The sequence below is a fragment of the Orcinus orca genome, chromosome 7 (assembly GCF_937001465.1).
Source record: "Orcinus orca chromosome 7, mOrcOrc1.1, whole genome shotgun sequence".
Classification (NCBI taxonomy): Eukaryota; Metazoa; Chordata; class Mammalia; order Artiodactyla; family Delphinidae; genus Orcinus; species Orcinus orca.
In genome coordinates, this window is record NC_064565.1 from 7,891,570 (window position 1) to 7,911,041 (window position 19,472).

At 49.6% G+C, this 19,472-nt stretch overlaps 1 protein-coding gene across 9 annotated transcripts in view; it reads left to right on the forward strand.

The window, feature by feature from the left end:
* The window catches only part of HERC2 (HECT and RLD domain containing E3 ubiquitin protein ligase 2), a 230,679-nt gene extending 213,544 nt beyond the window's left edge, over positions 1-17,135 (forward strand). For all 9 annotated transcript variants that reach the window (XM_033400202.2, XM_049712569.1, XM_004276886.4 and 6 more), the window contains 12 exons: positions 709-800; positions 1,013-1,152; positions 4,685-4,872; positions 5,408-5,605; positions 7,952-8,035; positions 11,511-11,652; positions 11,782-11,976; positions 12,629-12,741; positions 13,369-13,559; positions 14,406-14,511; positions 14,831-15,043; positions 16,188-17,135. In XM_033400202.2, the coding sequence (XP_033256093.2) occupies positions 709-800; positions 1,013-1,152; positions 4,685-4,872; positions 5,408-5,605; positions 7,952-8,035; positions 11,511-11,652; positions 11,782-11,976; positions 12,629-12,741; positions 13,369-13,559; positions 14,406-14,511; positions 14,831-15,043; positions 16,188-16,460 (1,935 nt within the window). In that variant the 3' untranslated portion in view covers positions 16,461-17,135. The remainder of the gene's footprint in view (positions 1-708; positions 801-1,012; positions 1,153-4,684; positions 4,873-5,407; positions 5,606-7,951; positions 8,036-11,510; positions 11,653-11,781; positions 11,977-12,628; positions 12,742-13,368; positions 13,560-14,405; positions 14,512-14,830; positions 15,044-16,187) is intronic.
* Positions 17,136-19,472: the final 2,337 nt, after the last annotated feature.

Below are 19,472 nucleotides of genomic sequence, written 5' to 3' on the forward strand. Positions count from 1 at the left end.
ATTAATTTAAATTTAAGTTTGAGAACTTGAGTCTGGAAACAGTCACAGGTAATAAGGAACATAGTTTGCTAGGTGAGAAAAGATGTCAGCTAGGTAAATGAACCCCAACAAGACCTCTGGGTGCTGGCTGTGAAGGGTCTGGACCCTTGAGCATGCAGGGCTGGAAGTGGGTTCCAGTACTGATCCGATCAATGTCGTGTTTAATTGGAATAACCTGGGCAGGTGGATTGCTAGTGTCTGAAGTCAGAACCCTGGTTGTCTTGGCCATCCGTCCCCCGTTACCTGCTTCTTCTTGCCTGTGGGCCTGTGCATCTGATAGGGCTGGAGGGCAGATGGGAAGTGCAGGGCTTGCTGGAGAATGGGGCCACCACATCACAAAGAGAAAAGGAGTTGGGAGAGTGAATGCTGGGGAAAGCGATCATAGACCTTCAACAGTGACGTGTTCATTTCCAGCAGTATGCGGCGGGTCTCACGGGTGGTGGCATGGCCGCCTGGCCGCCTGTGGCCTGTGCTCCCTCAGAGCCAGGGTTCCTGCCCCTTCTGAGAACACTTGGCTGTGTGGAGTAGGGTTTTATGTTGTAGTAAATGTTTGGCGTAGGAGTAAGGGCTTTCCGAGTTCTCTATTCGCATCACTGCAGTCTCTATATGGGTGCAACCATCAGCAAAAACCTTGATTGAATCAGTCTAATTAAGCCTTTTCCCTTCTAGATCGATTCTCTGACAGGCCTTGGAGTGGTTAAAGTGGAATGTGGGTCCCAGTTTTCTGTCGCCCTGACCAAATCTGGTGCTGTCTATACTTGGTATGCAAGATTCTATTTATTTAAGTCCACCAAATCCAGATTGTTAATTAGAAGTCACTTTAACTGCCTTTTTGTAGATAGAAATGTGGTTTCTGTGGCAGGCTGTGGTTTGTGTCTTGCAGTGTCAGTGTGGTGTCTGCTCCAGGAGGGTGGCGCAGGGTGGTAAACAAGATGGCTTTGCACTCACAAGTTCCACGTTTCCTTGTGTGCAGGGGCAAAGGTGATTATCACAGGCTGGGCCATGGATCTGATGACCATGTTAGAAGACCTCGGCAGGTTCAAGGGCTGCAGGGGAAGAAAGTCATTGCCATCGCCACCGGCTCCCTGCACTGTGTGTGCTGCACTGAGGATGGTAGGTGGGAGGCCCAACCTTGTAACTTGGAGGTTTAGGGATAATCTGTGCAGCTCTAAGGTGGAGGGGGGATGGGGAGAGTTATACTATACTCTGAAAATACGCCTGTGGTTTTGGCCCTATCGTCTTCAGTCCCTGGTGAACATGTTGTGTTTCGTGGCTAACAGAGCAGGCCTGATACGGCTGTTTTTAGGAACACTCGCTTGCAAGGTTGGCCTTCGGCTGGCTTCTGGGAGCCTGGATTTCAGGAGGGCTCCCACCAGTCCTAATTGAAGGAGGCTTTGTTAGAATGTTTGCAAAGAGCATGGTCTCTGCTGAAACCTGCTTCCTTCTGGGGGTCTGGAACTTGGGTACGTGCCAGGCAGAGTGCCTGCCTGACCTGCCCCAGTCAGAACCCTGGCATCGAGTCTCTTATGTCCCTGCTGGACAGCACGTCACAAGTGGCCACAACTTGTTACTGAAGGAACTAAATGCGTCTGTGTGACTCCACTGGGAGTGGGGGACGCTTGGAAGCTCGCTCCTGGTTTTCTCTGCACTTCACCCATGTGCCTTTTCCCTTTGCTGATTTTGCTTTGTGTCCTTTCACTGTAATGAATTATAGCTCTGAGTATGATATATGCTGAGTCCTGGAGTTCTCCTAGTGAATCATCAAAACTGAGGGTGGTCTTGGGAACCCCAAGACAGTGGCAAAAGGGAATTACAGATGGAATTAAGATTGCCAAATCAGCTGACTTTACAGTATGGAAATATTCTGAATTATTAGGTGAGCCTAGTAAAATCTCACACACCCTTCAGTGGAGAAAAGGAGGCAGAAGATCAGTGAGAGAGATGTGATGGAAGAAGGGGAAGGAGAGATTTTCCAATTACGAGAGGGTCTCAACTTGCCATTGCTGGCATTGAAGGTGGAGTGAAGGGGCCAGGGAGTATGGGTGGCTGCTGGAAAACTGACATTCCCCAAATTTTGCTCCCTTTAAAAGGCTTCAGTGAATTATATGAACACGTGCCCTTTAATTAGTTTCGATGAATGAGTTTCATATATGGGACTGATGTAGTTCTTGATGAAGAAATTACAACACACTTTTATTTCCTTTATTATAATTTAAAAATTTTTGAAACATATATATAACACACTTAGAGAACAGTTGCAAGTATAGTACAAAGAACTTTTTCTTTTTCCATGTGAGAGATAGGTGATGCCATGGTGCCCCATTACCCTGAACAAGTGTGTATTTCCTACAGTGATGGGCCCTGTGCTACATAATCACAACATGGCCTTCAGTGAGAAAATACACACAGTCGTCACTCCACCTGACCTCCCTCTCTCTCCCCTCACAACATGGGCTCCATCAGCTGTGCTGCTCTTGTCTCTGTTCTGAGACAACCCTCAGTCACCCCTCAGGGTCATTCTTGTCAGTCTTCTTCAGTCTTCTTGGACTCTTTGGACCTTGACACTTTTCACACTGGTTACAGGCTGGTTATTTTGTAGAACATTTCTCAATTTGAGTTTGATGTTTCCTCAGTAGATTCAGGTTGCACATCTTTGATCTTAATTTGTCCTGCATTCCTAACTCATTCTCAGTTCATCAGGTGACATGCATGTTCTCTTTGTCCCATTACTAATGGTGTTAATATCAGTCACTTGATAAAGGTGGTGTAGCCAGCCTGTTCCACTGTGAACATCCTTTGTAACTAATAAGTATTTGGGAGGGTGTTTGAAACTATATAAATATTCCTTTTTCACTGAACATTTTATTTATTCTCATCAGATATTTAAATTTTTGTTGGTTTGTTTTCATCTTGTCGGACTCATGGTTTCCTAATTTATTTAATGAGTTACATATAAGCTGTTGCTTTTACTTACCTTGATGCTCAAATTGTGCCCTGTTTGGCTAGTTTCATCTCCTGAAGTTCCCACCCCGTCATTCATTGAGTACTTCCTTGCTTTCTGGCACAAAAAGACCTTCTGTCCTTGTCTTGACACTCCATGTCTCAAGCTTAGAATTGTCTGTTTCCCCAAGGAGCCCTGGTGCCTTTAGAGGAAAATGGTGTTTGAAAGACAAGGTCAGGTCTATAGGTGTGCTCATCGCTAATGGAATGTCGCTGCTCCCAGGCCTTCTTAGTGGACAGAGCTAGGGAATATATATGTAAATAATACACAAAATTACATCTGTGTTTATTTCTATATGTATATATGTACATAGAGTACCACTTGTTCACACCAGTACCCCAAGGTACTGGACCACAGGTTCATTCTAGTTTTCTCTCTTTCCATACTTGTTACTCCTTTCTCTTTTGGTAAGAAACCTGGATCCCCTTACTGAGTAAGTAAGTGATTCACTTACTCTTCCTGTAGTGGCTGGTGTCCCATCGTTGCCTTTACCTTCTCCCCTGTGTGGATCCTCACCTCACTTGGGCTGTGACTGCCCACTCTGGACCGTGTCCCCACATGGGTGTACTACTCCCTGCTTTGGCTGACTTCCCACACCTGGCTACCCTCTGTGTGGAAGTCCTTGTCTCTCATGCACTCTGATTCCCTGCACCCAGCTGCGCCTCTGCGGAGAGGCTCTCTTCCCCTTGCTTGCACTCTGACACCTACCCAGTGGCTTTAGGACTGAGTTCTCCAGAGCAGGAAGGGGCAGGACACAAGCACACTGCCCTTGATCATGTGGGCCTTGCACTTTGCACAGTGGTGCTTATGGCTTCATGGCACCCTGAGGAGTCTGTGGATTTGCAAGGCTTGTGATGTTCCTAGAGAACTAAACTCATTTCTATTCTAGTCACCACCTTACCCATACAGTGGTGTTTCATGGTTGGAATCTAGTATGGTATGTTGAAAAATATGATTCTCATCAGTGAGATATGAATGAGAGATTCATATCTCATATTTAGGATATGAATAACCATTGGAAGAACAACATGTTCCTTTAAAACATGGATTTTGTTTGGTTAAGAACTGACTTTCTCTTCCTTTGACATATAAAATCAATTTGGATTGTAAGTATTTATCATCTGTTTTTTTGTTTTTTGGTTTTTTTTTTTTCTTTGCGGTATGCGGGCCCCTCACCGCCGTGGCCTCTCCTGTTGCGGAGCACAGGCTCCGGACGTGCAGGCTCAGCGGCCATGGCTCACGGGCCCAGCCACTCCGCGGCACGTGGGATCCTCCTGGACCGGGGCACGAACCCGTGTCCCCTGCATCGGCAGGCGGACCCCCCACCACTGCGCCACCAGGGAAGCCCTACCATCTGTTTTGATGTTACTTGTTCTGATTAAGAACTGCTCCAGTTACATACTTAGTCCTGTGAACAGACACGATTGGAAAAGCCATGTTAGCAGCAGGGGAAGGGTCCTGGGAAGCCTGCTACCTCTTTGAGTGTTGTGATTAGAGACATCTAGGTCACCATAAGGTTAACATTTCACAGACAACTGCCGACACCCAGCTGGAGGGCAGCGAGGACTGTATGTGTGGGAAGATGGTGGTGGTTGTGCGTTCATTGGTCCTAGTATACAAGTCCTTGTTCTAAATCTGCATTAGGTGAAGTTTATACGTGGGGCGACAATGACGAGGGACAGCTGGGAGATGGAACAACAAATGCCATCCAGAGGCCTCGGCTGGTAGCTGCCCTTCAGGGCAAGAAGGTCAACCGTGTGGCCTGTGGCTCAGCACACACTCTCGCCTGGTCAACGAGCAAGCCCGCCAGTGCTGGGAAGCTCCCTGCACAGGTTAGTGGCGATTGGGTGAGTGGGCCAGCAGGCATGCAGGTTGTGACAAAGTTACAGCCTGTGTATTGAATTATGCGTGTGCAAGCGTGCGCCCACTTCGTTTTCCCCTTATACATTTACAGAGGTGCTCTACTGAAAATAATTTATAATTATTGGTAATGGTAAGAACAGTATTTTTAAGAACATTAATTATTCACACCTGTCGACATTCTGTGTGTATCAGTGTGTCACCTTTATTCAAAATTTTATAAACTATATAAAACCATTCTGGTAGTTCAGGCTGCATGTTTTCTGTAGTAAATATATTTCTATATGCTAATTTTTTTTAACGTTCTCTCTCCTTGGTTTACGTTTCTTGGCTCAGGCAAAATGGCCAAAATATTATTTTAGAAACAGCAAGATATTTTAAACCAAACTCAGAAGTCATAGTGCTTCTCTGTTTTCAAAAACAGTATTTTCAGAATCCATCTACTATACTATGGCTTACCTGTGCGTTTGGCGCCTAAGTTGACTTAACGCAGTTTCCATGTTTCAGGTCCCCATGGAGTACAGTCATTTGCAGGAGATCCCAATCACAGCACTGCGGAACCGGCTGCTGCTGTTGCATCACATCTCAGAGCTCTTCTGCCCCTGCATCCCCATGTTTGACCTGGAGGGCTCTCTCGATGAAACTGGACTCGGGCCTTCTGTGGGCTTTGGCACTCTGCGAGGAGTTCTGATATCCCAGGGAAAGGTACCGCTCTGGTAGCAGTTTTTACTATAGGTGACATTGGTATCTTCAGTAAGTTTTATCCAACAAAAATTCCTAAAGTAGGAATGTATTGAATACAGCTCATTCAGCAAATGTTCACTGAGCACCTACTATATGCCAGGCTCTGTCCTGGGTACTTAGAATGCATTGAAACAGACAAAAATCTCTTCTCTTTTGGAGCTTATGTTAAAAATGAATAGTGTGGTGCTGCCTTTTCCCCCTGTAATCTCTGTTTCCCACCTCCCCAGAAGGGGGTTGGCAGAACTAAGCTTCCATTCTTACAGTGTTCTCTGCTGTCCTGGCCTTGAGGCTTTACGGCAAATCCCTGCTGACAGCAGGAAGGAAAAATAATGGGATAATTTCTTCTCCAGGGATGTCCAGCAGAGGGACCGGGACATTACAGATCGCTTAGATAGAAGTTCGGTACCAGGATATGTAGAAATTCCTGGCGGAAGGGTAGTTTAACAGCCTCTGAAAAGAATCATGAATGAAGGCTTCTGAAAGTCATGAGAGAAATTTTGACCCATTGACATTTGTAATAATTTGAGCTTTCTAGAATGAAATGCCTGAAGTCATCAAGTTTCTGGCAAGCAGCTTGACAGGGTGTCCTGGAAGAGGCTCGATTGTTGTATGGTAGGGGGAATATTTGTATAGGGAAAAAAAAGCATAGAGGTCAAATTGAGGAATCCTAGTCCTGAAGAGTCTGATTCTGTGACATATATTGTTATCCAAGGTTATGATCTATTCTTATTGATAATAAAATTTAGATGTTTTGGAGTACTGTCCAAACAGATTTTTTTTCAGGATTAGCTTTATTTCCTAAAATACCTAGCCGAAGGAGACTGGTGCACACGTTTTATTTTTATGTGTGGCTTAGAGACACGTAGACAGTGATGAGGATTGTGGTAATGGTAAGAGCTCTCTGATGACCCGGAGCAGGAAAAAATTGTGGGCAGGTAAAATCAATATGAGACTTTACTTCAACCATTTTTCAATAATAAAAATGGCAAATTTGATTACTTTCACCGTTTTTTTAATCCCTCAAAGCGGAGGTGATAATAAGCAGTAAAAGGGAAAAAGCCCCTCCTTGTAGGGAGGAAACAAAGCGAGAGGTAGCACGTGTCTCATGCTGAGTATGTGAGTGTCGTGCAGGCTGGGAGTGCAGGGCGGGGACGCCCAGGGAGGCTGAAAGGGCACCCTCAGCCACGGGGGTGTCGGCCTCTATTCTGGTCCTCGTTGGAAAGGACCGCCTCTGCAGGAAATTCTAGGGAGTGGGTTTCGTTGGTGACTGTGGAGAGCTGTTACCAGGGCCCAGAAGAGAGCGAGCCACAGGAGGGCGGGGCTCGCGGGGCGCTCCATGGGGAAGGGAGCTCATGCCTGGAGCAGGGCCGAGCAGCGAGCAGGGTGCTGGTCCTTGGGGTGGAGGGTGTGCAGGAATGCGTGGGGAGTGGCCTGCCTCTGCATCGCCTATATGGTGCGGGGTGTGTGTCTGTGGGCCCCCCGTGTGATGGCAGCACCTCTTCCCTTCCCATCTTCACAGGTTGGAGCTCTCAGGCTCTGACCTAAGAGGGGGGTGCAGACCTTGCTGTCGGCACCTCGTGGCCCGCCCTCCGCTCCTACCCCAGCCGCCCTGTCTCCAGAAGAGAGCCCAGTCGTCCACTCGGCAGGGACCTGGGGCTGCCACTGGTCCTGCCTCCTCCGGGTGTCTGGACTCTCCTCCCGTCCTCACGCACACGAGCACGTGTCCCCCGCGCCCAGGCCCACGTGGGCATGTGTCTCCCTGGGTGAAGTTGGGGCCTGCTCCCTTTGCTTGCCGTCTTCACCCTGGGTTTTCCAGGTTTCTTTCAGTGCCCGGTGCCCATGAGTTCCCTCCCTCACTGGCTTCGCCATCCCCATCCCACCCTGGCCCGCTCCCCGGCCCTGCTGCGGCTTTGTGGCCGATGTCTCTGCTGGGACAGCAATACTGTATAATTAGTGCCTCAGTCCTGCCACTAGTGGACTTGCAGTTTGGCTGGGAAACCTCGGTTTTCTGTTTAACCCTCGGAGCCTGGCCTGAGCCCTGGGTTGGAGCAGGTGGTCCCCGGGCTCTGGCCCTCGCTCCTCTCTGTGCAGTGCGTGCCCGGTGCCTCATGCCTCCAGATGGCAGGCAGGGGGTGCTGCTAAGCACTGGCCCTGCCGGCTGCCTGAGCCTCTGCGTGGGCTTGCGTGTGGATGCCAGGCTACCGCCCTGGGCCACCTCATGACCCGACAAAGGGAGTTTTGTGATGTGAAATATCTGTGGGTAATACTTTCTATATCACATTCTAAATTTTGTCTGTCGTGTTTTAGGAGGCGGCTTTCCGAAAAGTAGTACAAGCAACTATGGTGCGAGATCGCCAGCACGGTCCCGTGGTGGAGTTGAACCGGATCCAGGTAACAAGTGGAGATGGCTTTCTGTTCTTAGATGTGATGGCTTTGTGGTTGTGAGGCATGTCCCCTCAGCCGGGGGCAAGTGCTCGTAGAAAACCTTCCCTCATGCCCTTGCTTTAGAGAGCAAGGTGCCACATGTGTGAGATGTCCAGTGCTGAGACTGCCAGGTGGCAACGTTAGTGGTTTTCTTTATAACGGAAAGAAGAAAGGCTTATTTCAGATAACCCAGAACCACAAATCCAGATAAGCAAAAGGGGAAAAGTAAAAATGACCCATATTTCCACCACATAGTGATAACTGCTGCTAACATTTGGGGGGTGTGTATCTGTTGGTTGTAAACTGAACTGGATGACTCTCTTTTGCAACTTGCTGTCTGTTGCTCTTAATGCATTGTAATAAGCACCTCCCTGTCCCATGCTGTAGGGCCGTGGGATTGTTTACGCCAACCAGCTGCCCACGTTGATTTCTCTCCTGGGGGCTAGAAGGCTAGGATACAGCAGGGCCAGGTGGTGTGGCCCCAGCTATGTGTGTGTCTTCAGTCACCCCCTTGGGTTAGGTTTTGAGAGGCAGAGCAGGTTCCCTGTTCCCGCCAGCCTCATACCTTCCCCGGCTCTGATGGCTGCTTACTTTGCCAGTTTAATAGGCCAGAATCACTTATGCTAAGACTGTGTCACAGTAGTAATTGAAGAAGTGAAAAGTAGACCGTCTCTGAATTTGTACTGCTGCCAAATGTATATAAGCTTCGAGCTAAAAGAATTAATTAAAACCAGAGGAAGCCCAGCACTGCTGATGGCGTGTGTGCACTTGACATTTCCCACGCCAGCGAAGTCGGCCCCGCCTCTTGGAGCAGGAGCAGAGCCTGAAGAGCAGATGCTTTGTTCCTGAGCCGTCGTGTCAGCACATGGTTTCTACCCTGATGCTGGTTGTATGACTAGACTTTCTTCCAGAGCTGTTCCTGGGGGCATTTTCAATTAAGGCATCAAACTCTTTTCCTTTGTTGGAGAACACATGTGACCATGCTGATGGAAGTGGTTCCTTCACTGACGTCATAGTGTTTAATGTGAAGCTGGAGGTCAGTCAGCCCATTCCACAAACAAATGGGCTGTTTTAATTAGGGTCATAAAAAAGCTTTTATTTCCCCACCTTGGAGGATCATTTTGGTTTGCTCTACATTATTAGGGTGTAAATACTAAAGTTCGTAAGTGAGGAAAGCTGATCGTCTAATTCAGACAGTTGGGTGTTCCTGGATTGCAGGCCTGCCTCAGCTGTGCACAGGCACCACATTGGGGCCAGTGGCCCAGTGTGGGTGTCCAAGCCCAGGGCCCTTGGCACCAGGGAACCTGGCTAACCTGGAGTCCACACCAGGCACATTTTCCAGTCATTGTGTGCTCAGTGCCTCTTCTTTTCTCATCTTGGCATCCCCAGCACAGTGAGTTATGAAAATGCTCGGTGTGTGTTTGAAAGAACAGAATAGGTAAGGAGAGAAACAAATTTGTATTAGACATTTTTTAAAAGGCGTATAAACAACCTTCAACACAGCGTGCAATGCTCATTGATGTCACAGGGGCCACTCCGGGCCACCCAGCGGTCCTCAGGTGCCAGAGCCAGGTTCCCTTCAGTTCAGGGTTTCAAACATACTCTTGAAATTGGGAAGGTCCTCCACAAAGATGGATATAAAGTAGAGCAGAGTGGTGCGGGGGGCATTCTGTGACTCCAAGTTGAACGCAGACACCAGCAGTGACCCAGAAAGGTGGTGCAGGCATCCTCTTCCCTGTGCTGTCCCAAGGCTGCAGCCTTCTCTCGTGGGGATGCCCTTGGAGACATTTTCTTACTGTCTGTCAGAAGTGCTGTAGAGACACTAAAAGTAGGCCGTGTTCTTGGAGGGTTTCTCTGTGTTTGAATTTAATTTAGTTTTGTAACAGGATCTAAAAATCTGTGTACATTAAAAACTTTAAATGTATTGCAGATAATGCTTGCTCATTTCTGAAAATTTAGAAAATTCAAATTAAAGACCATTAAAACCACCTATATTCCTGCTGTCCAGAGGTGTCAGGTACACAGCCCTGTCCTTGCATTGTCCTGGCTGTGTTCACATAACCATGTTCCTTCATAGCAGCTGAGAGCATCAGTCTGTGTTAACTGGCACTGTAAACGGAGGTGATGTGACCTTTCGAGTGGGCAGCAGGTCTGTGTCTTACCCCTCACGTAGGAACGCATCCTTCTTCCTTTCTGTAGCTCACTCTCCCCTGGGCGCTGTGTGCCTTAGAGAGCTGCTGTTAAGGTCAAATGAAATGACATATGAGAACGTGCAGCTGACTGTGTGGTGCACAGGAAAACTCACTCCACAGGAAACTATTGTCATCGTTCTTATATTTTTAGTCTTGAGAATGGTAATTTATGCAGTGAGGAGAATTAGCTGTTAAACTCAGCCTAGAACTCACGAAGAAGTTAAGGATGGTGAGAGTTTAGCCAGAAGAGTCAAGTGAAAGTACATTCTCACAATCATATTTTCCTTAACTTCTCATTTTGCAGTCATTTTCAGACTGAGCTTCTTGGGTGATTCTGAAGCACAGCCTAGGCTGCAAGCTGCAGGGTTACTGAGGCCACACTAAGTGAGGGCTTGAGGGCCATTGTTATGATCTGTTGGGGAATCTTAGCTTATGATGAGAAATACAGGTGGGACAAGTGATCATACTTGGAGACACAGTGACCCCAAGAGTTGAGCAGGGTCTGTGCAGGCGAGGAAAGGAGGGGAGGAAGGTTCTGTCCTGGCCCAGATATTACAGGCCAGGTTTGGTCTCAGAGCCCCTTGGGGTGACCCTGCCAGGGCTGATGGTCTGCTCGGAGGGCGCTTTCAGGGCTCCTGGCTGCTTCTTCACGGAGACCGTGGGCAAGGTTACAAAGTGTGAGGGTGAGCCAGGCTGCAGCTCCTGCCCGCCCGGGCTGCTGCAGTCCTTCCTGTGGTCTGTTATTTCTTGAGGGCGTGTTTGCTTAGCCACCACCGTCCTGCCGGGCTGCGTGTGCTGGCGAGCGCGCCCCGGCCCCATGAGCACAGCTGTCCAGCAGGCAGCCTGCATCAGGGGAGGGAAAAAGAGGAGCGCAAGGCTGGTCTTCGGGGTCCTCAGCAGGCGTGGGTGAGGAGGCGAGGACATAGGTCAGTCCTGGGAGGTCCAGCAACCCTTCGTGCGCGCACAGGTGTGCTCGGGGGGTTGTGCTTGAGCTTGCTGGGCGCTCGTGGCGGCCTGAGGTTGTAGGGGCCATGCCACACGTCTGGGTGCTGCTTGCTGTCTGTAGGGTCTCCTGCCCCCACTCCCCGCTGGTGACCAGGACAGGACAGGCGAGGGTAACGGGAGGGATGACTGGCCGCAGGGCCCTGCTTTGGATGCAGGGGTTCCAGGGCCGGTCGGCTGCCGAAGATGGCACCTGTGTGCTTTCTGCTGTGGCCCCCCTTCTGTATGTTCTTTGTCTCCCTCTCTAGGTCAAGCGTTCAAGGAGTAAAGGTGGCCTAGCGGGCCCTGATGGGACCAAGTCTGTCTTCGGGCAGATGTGCGCTAAGATGAGCTCATTTAGTCCTGACAGCCTTCTCCTCCCACACCGCGTCTGGAAGGTCAAGTTCGTGGGTGAGAGCTTGCGTGCGCCGAGGGGTGGTGGTGTAATGGGTGGTGCGAGGAGAAATGAGCGGCCCTCAGCCACTCCCCAGGGAGCTTTGGCGCAGTGACCGTGAGCTGCCGACCCTCCTTTCCCCCCAGGTGAATCTGTGGATGACTGTGGTGGTGGCTACAGTGAGTCCATAGCTGAGATCTGTGAAGAGCTGCAGAATGGACTCACCCCGCTTCTGATCGTGACGCCCAATGGGAGGGACGAGTCGGGGGCCAACCGCGACTGCTACCTGTTCAGCCCGGCTGCCAGGGCGCCCGTGCACACCAACATGTTCCGCTTCTTGGGTGGGCCTCTTGCGTGGGTGCAGTGCTGCAGCTGTTCCGCTGTGTGTGCCCTGTTAGCTTAATGGCTGCTGTGTCTTGGGAGTGGTGTAGCTGTTTTAAATATCTCCTTCGAGCTTTCTCAGTGTGTAGCTGCAGGGACGTGCAGAGCCGGACCATTAGCAGCTGTGTGCTAAGGACCAGGAGGTGCCTTTGGCACTCAGAGGATCTGAGATAGCGTGTGTCTGCATCCTAAACGTATCTGAAACTTGGGATCAGATCTTAGGATGTCTTGATACTTGGCCACCTGTTCATTGAGGGTCTGTGCCCATTAACTCACGGCACTGCCTGCACCTCTCCAGGCACTGCGAGCACCTCCTTGAGAAGCTCCGGCTGTTGGCTTTGCCGTCAGAGGATTGGCCACTGTGGCTACAGCTGTTGGTGGAAAGAGCAGAAGAGTTATAGACTTCACCCATAGGAACAGAAGGGAGCAATGAATTCAGAGTAGGATATAAGGTTTTAAGGACAGACCTAAGTCTCTGTGAATTGGGGTAATGTTGGTTTAGAAGGCACTGAGGCCCCAGTGAAGAGCTCATCTCTGCTGTGTTGTTGAATGGACTGGATGTTCTGTCATCCGTTCCAAGTATCTCCTGTTTCTTGTGTTTCGAACGAGCAGGTGTGTTACTGGGTATTGCCATCCGGACTGGGAGTCCTCTGAGTCTGAACCTTGCTGAACCTGTCTGGAAGCAGCTGGCTGGGATGAGCCTCACCATTGCAGACCTCAGCGAGGTAACCTCCAGGAGGGAGAGGGCCGAGAGATGTGACACCTTGTGTGCCCAGCACAGAGCATGGGGGGCGTCCCCTGGGGTCTGGTTAAGAGGCACAGGCTGTCCCGAGGTGCTGACATACTCGCAGGTGGTCAGGCTGCTGGCCGTCGGCCGCCTTCTAGTAGCAGAGTTGGGGTGTGGACACAAGGCCAGTCCGTTTCTAGACCTTGATGCACCAGCTGCTTGTGGGCTTTGCCACTTGTACGGTCTCATCAGATAAGAAAGCCCTCTGTCTTTCCTGTGGCACAGCTGAGCCCGTGGGCAGCTGGGGGGAAGTTGAGGCTCCCGGGGCCTCCCTAGATGTGGTTCCCTTGGTTCCATGAGTGAGGTTGAGACTCGCCTGTGAGCAGTGCCTGTCGCGCTCTCAGTGAGTGGTTTTAAAGACTTCCTTGTTACATGTTCTTTCTTCAGCTCCTCGGGTAAAATGCTTCCCCGCTGCCCCTCCCCCGGCACGCGCAGTACACTGGGAGCCTTGCTGTACGCCCCAGGCAGATCGAGGCCTCGCGCGACTGCGTGTCGGGTGTGAACTGGGGCCTGGGGTGCGGGAACAACCCCGACCCAACAAACGGACTCCTTCTCCCCTTGAAAGGTCGATAAAGATTTTATCCCTGGGCTCATGTACATCCGTGACAATGAAGCCACCTCGGAGGAGTTTGAGGCCATGAGCCTTCCCTTCACAGTGCCAAGCGCCAGCGGCCAGGACATCCAGCTGAGCTCCAAGTACACACATATCACCCTGGACAACCGCGCCGAGTATGTCCGGCTCGCAATGAACTACAGGTACGTGGTCGTCTGCCCTCCAGTGTTTCAACTCAGTAAATAGCAAAAATAGCAGAAAATGGTTTGCTTGGGTGGCCGCTTTCTTTCCACGAGGAAAATTTAATGGACTTGGCTCCATCGTGATCAGGGTTGGAGTACTTACTATCCTCACCCGAGATTCCTGGCTCTGATCAGAATACCAAGGTGAAGAGAATCCCCCTGTTTGGGGACTGTCCCAGCAGAGGTCACAGGCCTTTGTGTGCCACCTCTCCGGGAGCAGGGCTGTGTTTGGGGCGTCTCCACCCCTCGCCTGGCCCTTGCGCCACCGTCAGCTGCGGTTGCTGCGTGGCCTCCGGCGACGTCCGCTCAGTGTGCTGCTTGGGAGCCTTCTCCTCCAGAAGCACCTGGCTGGGTGTTGGGATGAGGGCCCGTGCGTCAGGTGGGCTTTGCTTGCTAGGCTCTGCCTGAGGCTGGTCCTGGCAAGTGTCCTGTGCCATCCACCCGTGTTCCTTTCTGTCTCGTGCCCTAACTCGCCAGTCACCCGGGCCTTGGACGCGGCATCTGCTTTCGGGAAGTTCTTACCGTGGGTGCTGTGAGGCCTGCTCGCTGCCTCTGCTTGTCGGACTCTGGCTCCTTCCTGGGAAGCAGGGGGGATTGAGAATTGTGTCTTGGAACGTGTATAGCCGTAGCTAGTTTTTGAGGTCGCGTTCCCTGTGCCAGTGAGATGGCCCCACTCCGTGAGAAGCTCTGAGACTCTGTCTGCAGAGCACACACCTGGCTCATCTGTGTGGCAAGGCTTGGTTGGTATGAGCAGAACAAGATCTACATCACCAAAGACAGAAGTGTGAAGTGAGTGTTTTCTTTCAGACTCCACGAATTTGATGAGCAGGTGGCTGCTGTTCGGGAGGGGATGGCCCGAGTCGTGCCTGTGCCCCTTCTTTCTCTGTTCACCGGATATGAACTGGAGACAATGGTATGCCCGCCGCTTCGTGCTGCCGCCCTGGAATGCCTTCTTATGGTCATCCACTGAGTCAGTGCCGCCAGTTCACCTCTCAGTTAATTCTTGCTCTTGGAGGTCTGAGATACACTTGTGCCTTTTGGGTGAAGTAAGACATGCTCAGGGAGCGATTAGTCCCCGCCTCCCCCGCCCAGCCCTGGCCCGCACACGGCAGGCCACAGGGCCTGTCCTCCCACCCATCCCCTAGGGCCTCCCACGCCTGAGCCTCCCCACACCAGCCCTGGGAGAAAGGAGTGGTGGACCCTGTGCTGACGCAAAGCGTGTCCCTCCACAGGTGTGCGGCAGCCCAGACATCCCCCTGCATCTTCTAAAGTCGGTGGCAACGTACAAGGGGGTGGAGCCTTCCGCACCCCTGATCCAGTGGTTCTGGGAGGTGATGGAGTCCTTCTCCAACACTGAGCGCTCCCTCTTCCTTCGCTTCGTGTGGGGCCGCACGAGGCTGCCCAGGACCATCGCCGACTTCCGGGGCAGAGACTTCGTCGTCCAGGTGCGGCTCCGACACACCCCGCGGCGTCAGCCGAGGGTCGTGTTCCTCGCACGCAGCCCTGCCCCAGCTGGGAAGGCGAGCAGGTCTCTCCTGTTACGTGGTTTTCCTTCCCTCTGGAAACAAAAATGAAAAACACGTAACTTCTTTGGTTTGACAGCTCAAAATTCAATGACTACAGGTCTTGGGTACCACTGCCTACTTCTAAAAAGTTTTATCTGGCCACCACCAGAATACACTGCTGTTATGTCAGCGTATCCTAGGTTGTTGAGCACACACATCACTTAAAGCGTTTATTTGATTCTCTGGTTGAATTAGGTGAATCACTGAGTAATGCTGCTTACTGAGAAAAATCAGTGCTCATCAGATTGAGTTTTGCTTTGAGTTCTGACTCTGCGGTCCGTGGTCAGAGATAGGCTCTGTCTACCTGTCAGGCCCTGGGGGTGAAATGACCTGATTCCCCACTGCCTACTCTCAGTTGACTTTGCCAGTCGCAGTGCTGAGGGGTGGAGTTTACCGCAGAGAGAGGGATTGGAAGTCCACTCTCCCGCATGTTTGGGGGGATTCGGGGACGACTCCTTGCCCAGTGCACCCTGTCCTGGGTCTCTGACCAGGGTTACAGAAGTAGTCCCCTCTCAGGGAGATATTTGAGAGCATATGCAGTTTTCCTCTCAGAAGGTAGGTAATTTGTGGGGGTTTTCCACAGTTCTTGCTGGCTTCCTAGCATCTTAATCTGTTGTGGTTGAAAGTGGGCTGATAGATTCAGGGAGAGCTTCCCCACATGGGTGATGGCTAAGCCCGTGCCTTTGCACCGGACCCTGTGTCAGTGGGTCTGGGGTCCCACCTTGTTGACCGGGGGTGGGTGGAGCCATCTGACTCTCCTCACAGCATTGGTCTGTAAAAGGCAATTGTCACAGTAACCAGTTGCTATTTTTTTATTGAAAGTCCTGGGAAATAGTTAGTTGCTCCTTTTTATTTATGAAATTGGCTAGATTTTGTGTTTTCTGATATTTTGTTATTTTTAGCCAACAAAATATGATGCTTTATGTGAATGAGAGTCAAGAGTCTAATGAACACAATAAAATAGATTGCGGTTTTACCTGTCCTTGTACATAGTCTGTGATGATTTAACATTTTTCATTAACAGGTATTGGATAAATACAACCCTCCTGACCACTTCCTTCCTGAATCCTACACCTGCTTCTTCTTGTTGAAGTTGCCCCGGTATTCCTGTAAGCAGGTGCTGGAGGAGAAACTGAAATATGCCATCCACTTTTGCAAGTCCATAGACACAGATGATTATGCTCGCATAGCCCTCACAGGAGAGCCGGCTGCGGATGACAGCAGTGACGACTCAGAGAACGAGGATGTGGATTCATTTGCTTCAGACTCTACACAGGATTACTTAACAGGACACTGAGGTGGAGAAATGGCATCCATCACAAGACACCACGAGACTGAGCGAGGAGGCAGAGTGCTGCAGTTCAGACTGCAGGGCGTGACGTGTGCCATGAGAAGGGTTAGCCCCCTAACGTGTGGGAGAATGATCAGAAAGTCAGCCTCGCACGTGGAGACTTAAAAGGGGCTTCTTACCCACAATGCTGCATTACATGTAGGACTTCTGCGTTTACTAAAGTGTGTAAATGTTTAATATAAATAATGAATTGCAGCGTCCCAAAAATGAATAAAAAGCCTTTTTCCCTGTGGGTGCAATAGATTGGTTTTTTCCCTTCCTTTTAAGTGTTGTGCATTGCCTTGATTGTACATTGGAAATACTGTGTAACAATTAAATCGTATCATAAATATTTCAATTAATTTTACTCGGAATTTGTTTATTAAAAGTTTTTTGAACATTAAATGATCAGTATTACTTGAATGCATCCAGAGGTTATTTAAACCAAAATCAAAACAAAAAGGCCATCAGCCCCCCTCTCCTCCCCAGGTGCACATTCTAGCGTATGCGGTGTGTAACTTGAATTGAGGCCTTTCTGTGAGCAGTATCATAACTTCTATCATGGAAAGTACTATATATAATGTTTGTGTCATGTATATGCCTAAATTTTAATACCCTATAAATAAAACATCTGTCACAAAATTGTTAAGCTGATCTTTCTTATGTGGTTAGACTAGCACTGGTGGGTGTGCTGCCACCCCAAAATAGATTAGTGTTTGATGCAGCATTAGTTAAAGCCATTCCAGTCTAGTTAGACTTTTTTGGTTACAAAACCAAACTCACTGCAGTGACAAAGGGAGTGGTCCTCAGGAGACTGGAAGGGCTCCAGGGGAGCAGCTAGGGTCGGGAGCCTTCAGCGTCCCTCCCCTGTCCTCCATGCCATCTGCCTCTGCAGCCTTGGTTCCTTCCTGTCCCATGGGCCTGGGGGCAGGGGAGTGTCTCTGGTCCAGTCGGCCATGGAGTAGGATTTGAGCTGCTTGTTCCGGGATCACGTGTGTGGTAGGCTCTGCAAAGTGAAGGACTGAGACCATAGGAGGGAGATTGGCCGGCAGGCCTAGTACAGTGGAACTTGGGGTAAACGGTATCAGGTGGAGGCAAGCAGTAGGTATTTCATGTGGGAGACTTTCTTTCCTCGGGGATTCAATGTGTCACATTAAAAGATCCAAAGAGAATTTTTTTCTGGGAAATTATTCATGACCAAATTGGTGAACGTTCAGATTAGCCCTTTTTTCAGCTTGTCTCAAAATTTCCATAAGCTGTGAGGTGTTTTTTTAATCACCATCCCTTTTGTTTTTAGTCAGCTTTGGCTGCATAACAAACTACCCCCAAAGTCGGTGGCACACAAGAAGAATTTATTTCTCTCTTTATGCATCTGGGTTGGCCAGTTTTGACTGCGTGGCTCAGGACTGGGGGTTGGGTAGGGCTCTGCTTCACATGCCCTTCTGACGACCCAGGGCAGGAGAGCAAGCGAGAACAGGTGCAGCCTGCGGTCAGGCCTGTATTGTCCCCTCCACTCTCAGGCTCAACAGGCTGGCAAAGGTACCGCCTCTACAAACAGTGTTCTCAAAGTCCTGTTCTAGGAACCTGGAGGTTCCTGAGGCCCTTTCAAGGTGTCCGTGAAGTCCTCCCTTTTCCAAAGTACATATCTGCATAAGGCCAAATTTTCTTCATATCCTTCAATCAAAACATATGGTTGTCCCTTGATATCTGCAGGAGATTGGTTCCAGGACCCCCAAGCCTACCAAACTCTGTGAATGCCCAAGTCCCTTATGTAAAATAGTGTAGCATTTGCATATAACCTATAGACATCCTCCCATAAATACTTTTATAAATTTATTTATTTATTTTTGGCTGCGTTGGGTCTTCGTTGCTGCGCGTGGGCTTTCTCTAGTTGTGGCGAGCGGGGGCTACTCTTCGTTGTGGTGCGCGGGCTGCTCATCGTGGTGGCTTCTATTGTTGCAGAGCACGGGCGGGCTCTAGGCACGTGGGCTTCAGTAGTTGTGGCTCATGGGCTCTAGAGCGCAGGCTTAGTAGTTGTGGGGCACGGGCTTAGTTGCTCCGCAGCATGTGGGAATCTTCCCGGACCGGGGCTCGAACCCGTGTCCCCTGCATTGGCAGGCGGATTCTTAACCACTGCGCCACCAGTGAAGCCCCCTCCTATATACTTTAAATCATCCCTAGATTTATTATAATACCTAATGCAATGTAAATGCTTTGTAAATATTTGTCAGCAAATTCAACTTTTGCTTTTGGGAACTTCCTAGAATTTATTTTCCTGAATATTTTTGATCCGAGGTTTAGCTGAATCCGCAAATGTGGAACAATAGTGGAGGGCCGGCTATGGCAGTTTGCGGACTGCAGAGGCAGAAATGAGAATCCAGCTCTCTTAAGCCAGAGTAAAGAGACTGATAAAAATGTAAATACCATTCTTACTAAATTTTTTTGTTTTGAAAAATAATTTCTCAAAATAGTATCCATGTTAATAAGTAATTGGCTTGTTTTTATTTTAAGATGAATAAATATTCTAAAATTTTTCAGTTTTATGTACTAACATCTTTGTTGTGTTAGTTTCTCCCCTCTACCCCCTGCCATCTAAGGGTCCTTGTGGGACTATTAAAAAAATTTTTTTTTTCAGTTTTAATTTCCAGTGTGGTAACTACTGATAGATAAAATCCAGGTAAAAATCATTGAGGATCCTAAAGAGCCTTTAAGGGTGAAAAAGTGTCCTGAGATCAAAACTGCTGCTTCTCAGGGGAGAAGCTGCAAGGTCCTGGCAGAGGGTGGTCCCAGGAGGAGCAGATGCTGGGACAGCTGCCCGCACACAAGCTTCACCTCCACGATCGTGGCCCTGTCCACGAGCATTTGCATAAGACACACTCACTGTGAGCTCCTTTTCTTTTTTGTTTAACTTCAGGAATCCTGGAGGATTCTGTTTCCTCTTTCTTCTGCTGTGGCACTGCCATGACCCCAGGCCCAGCT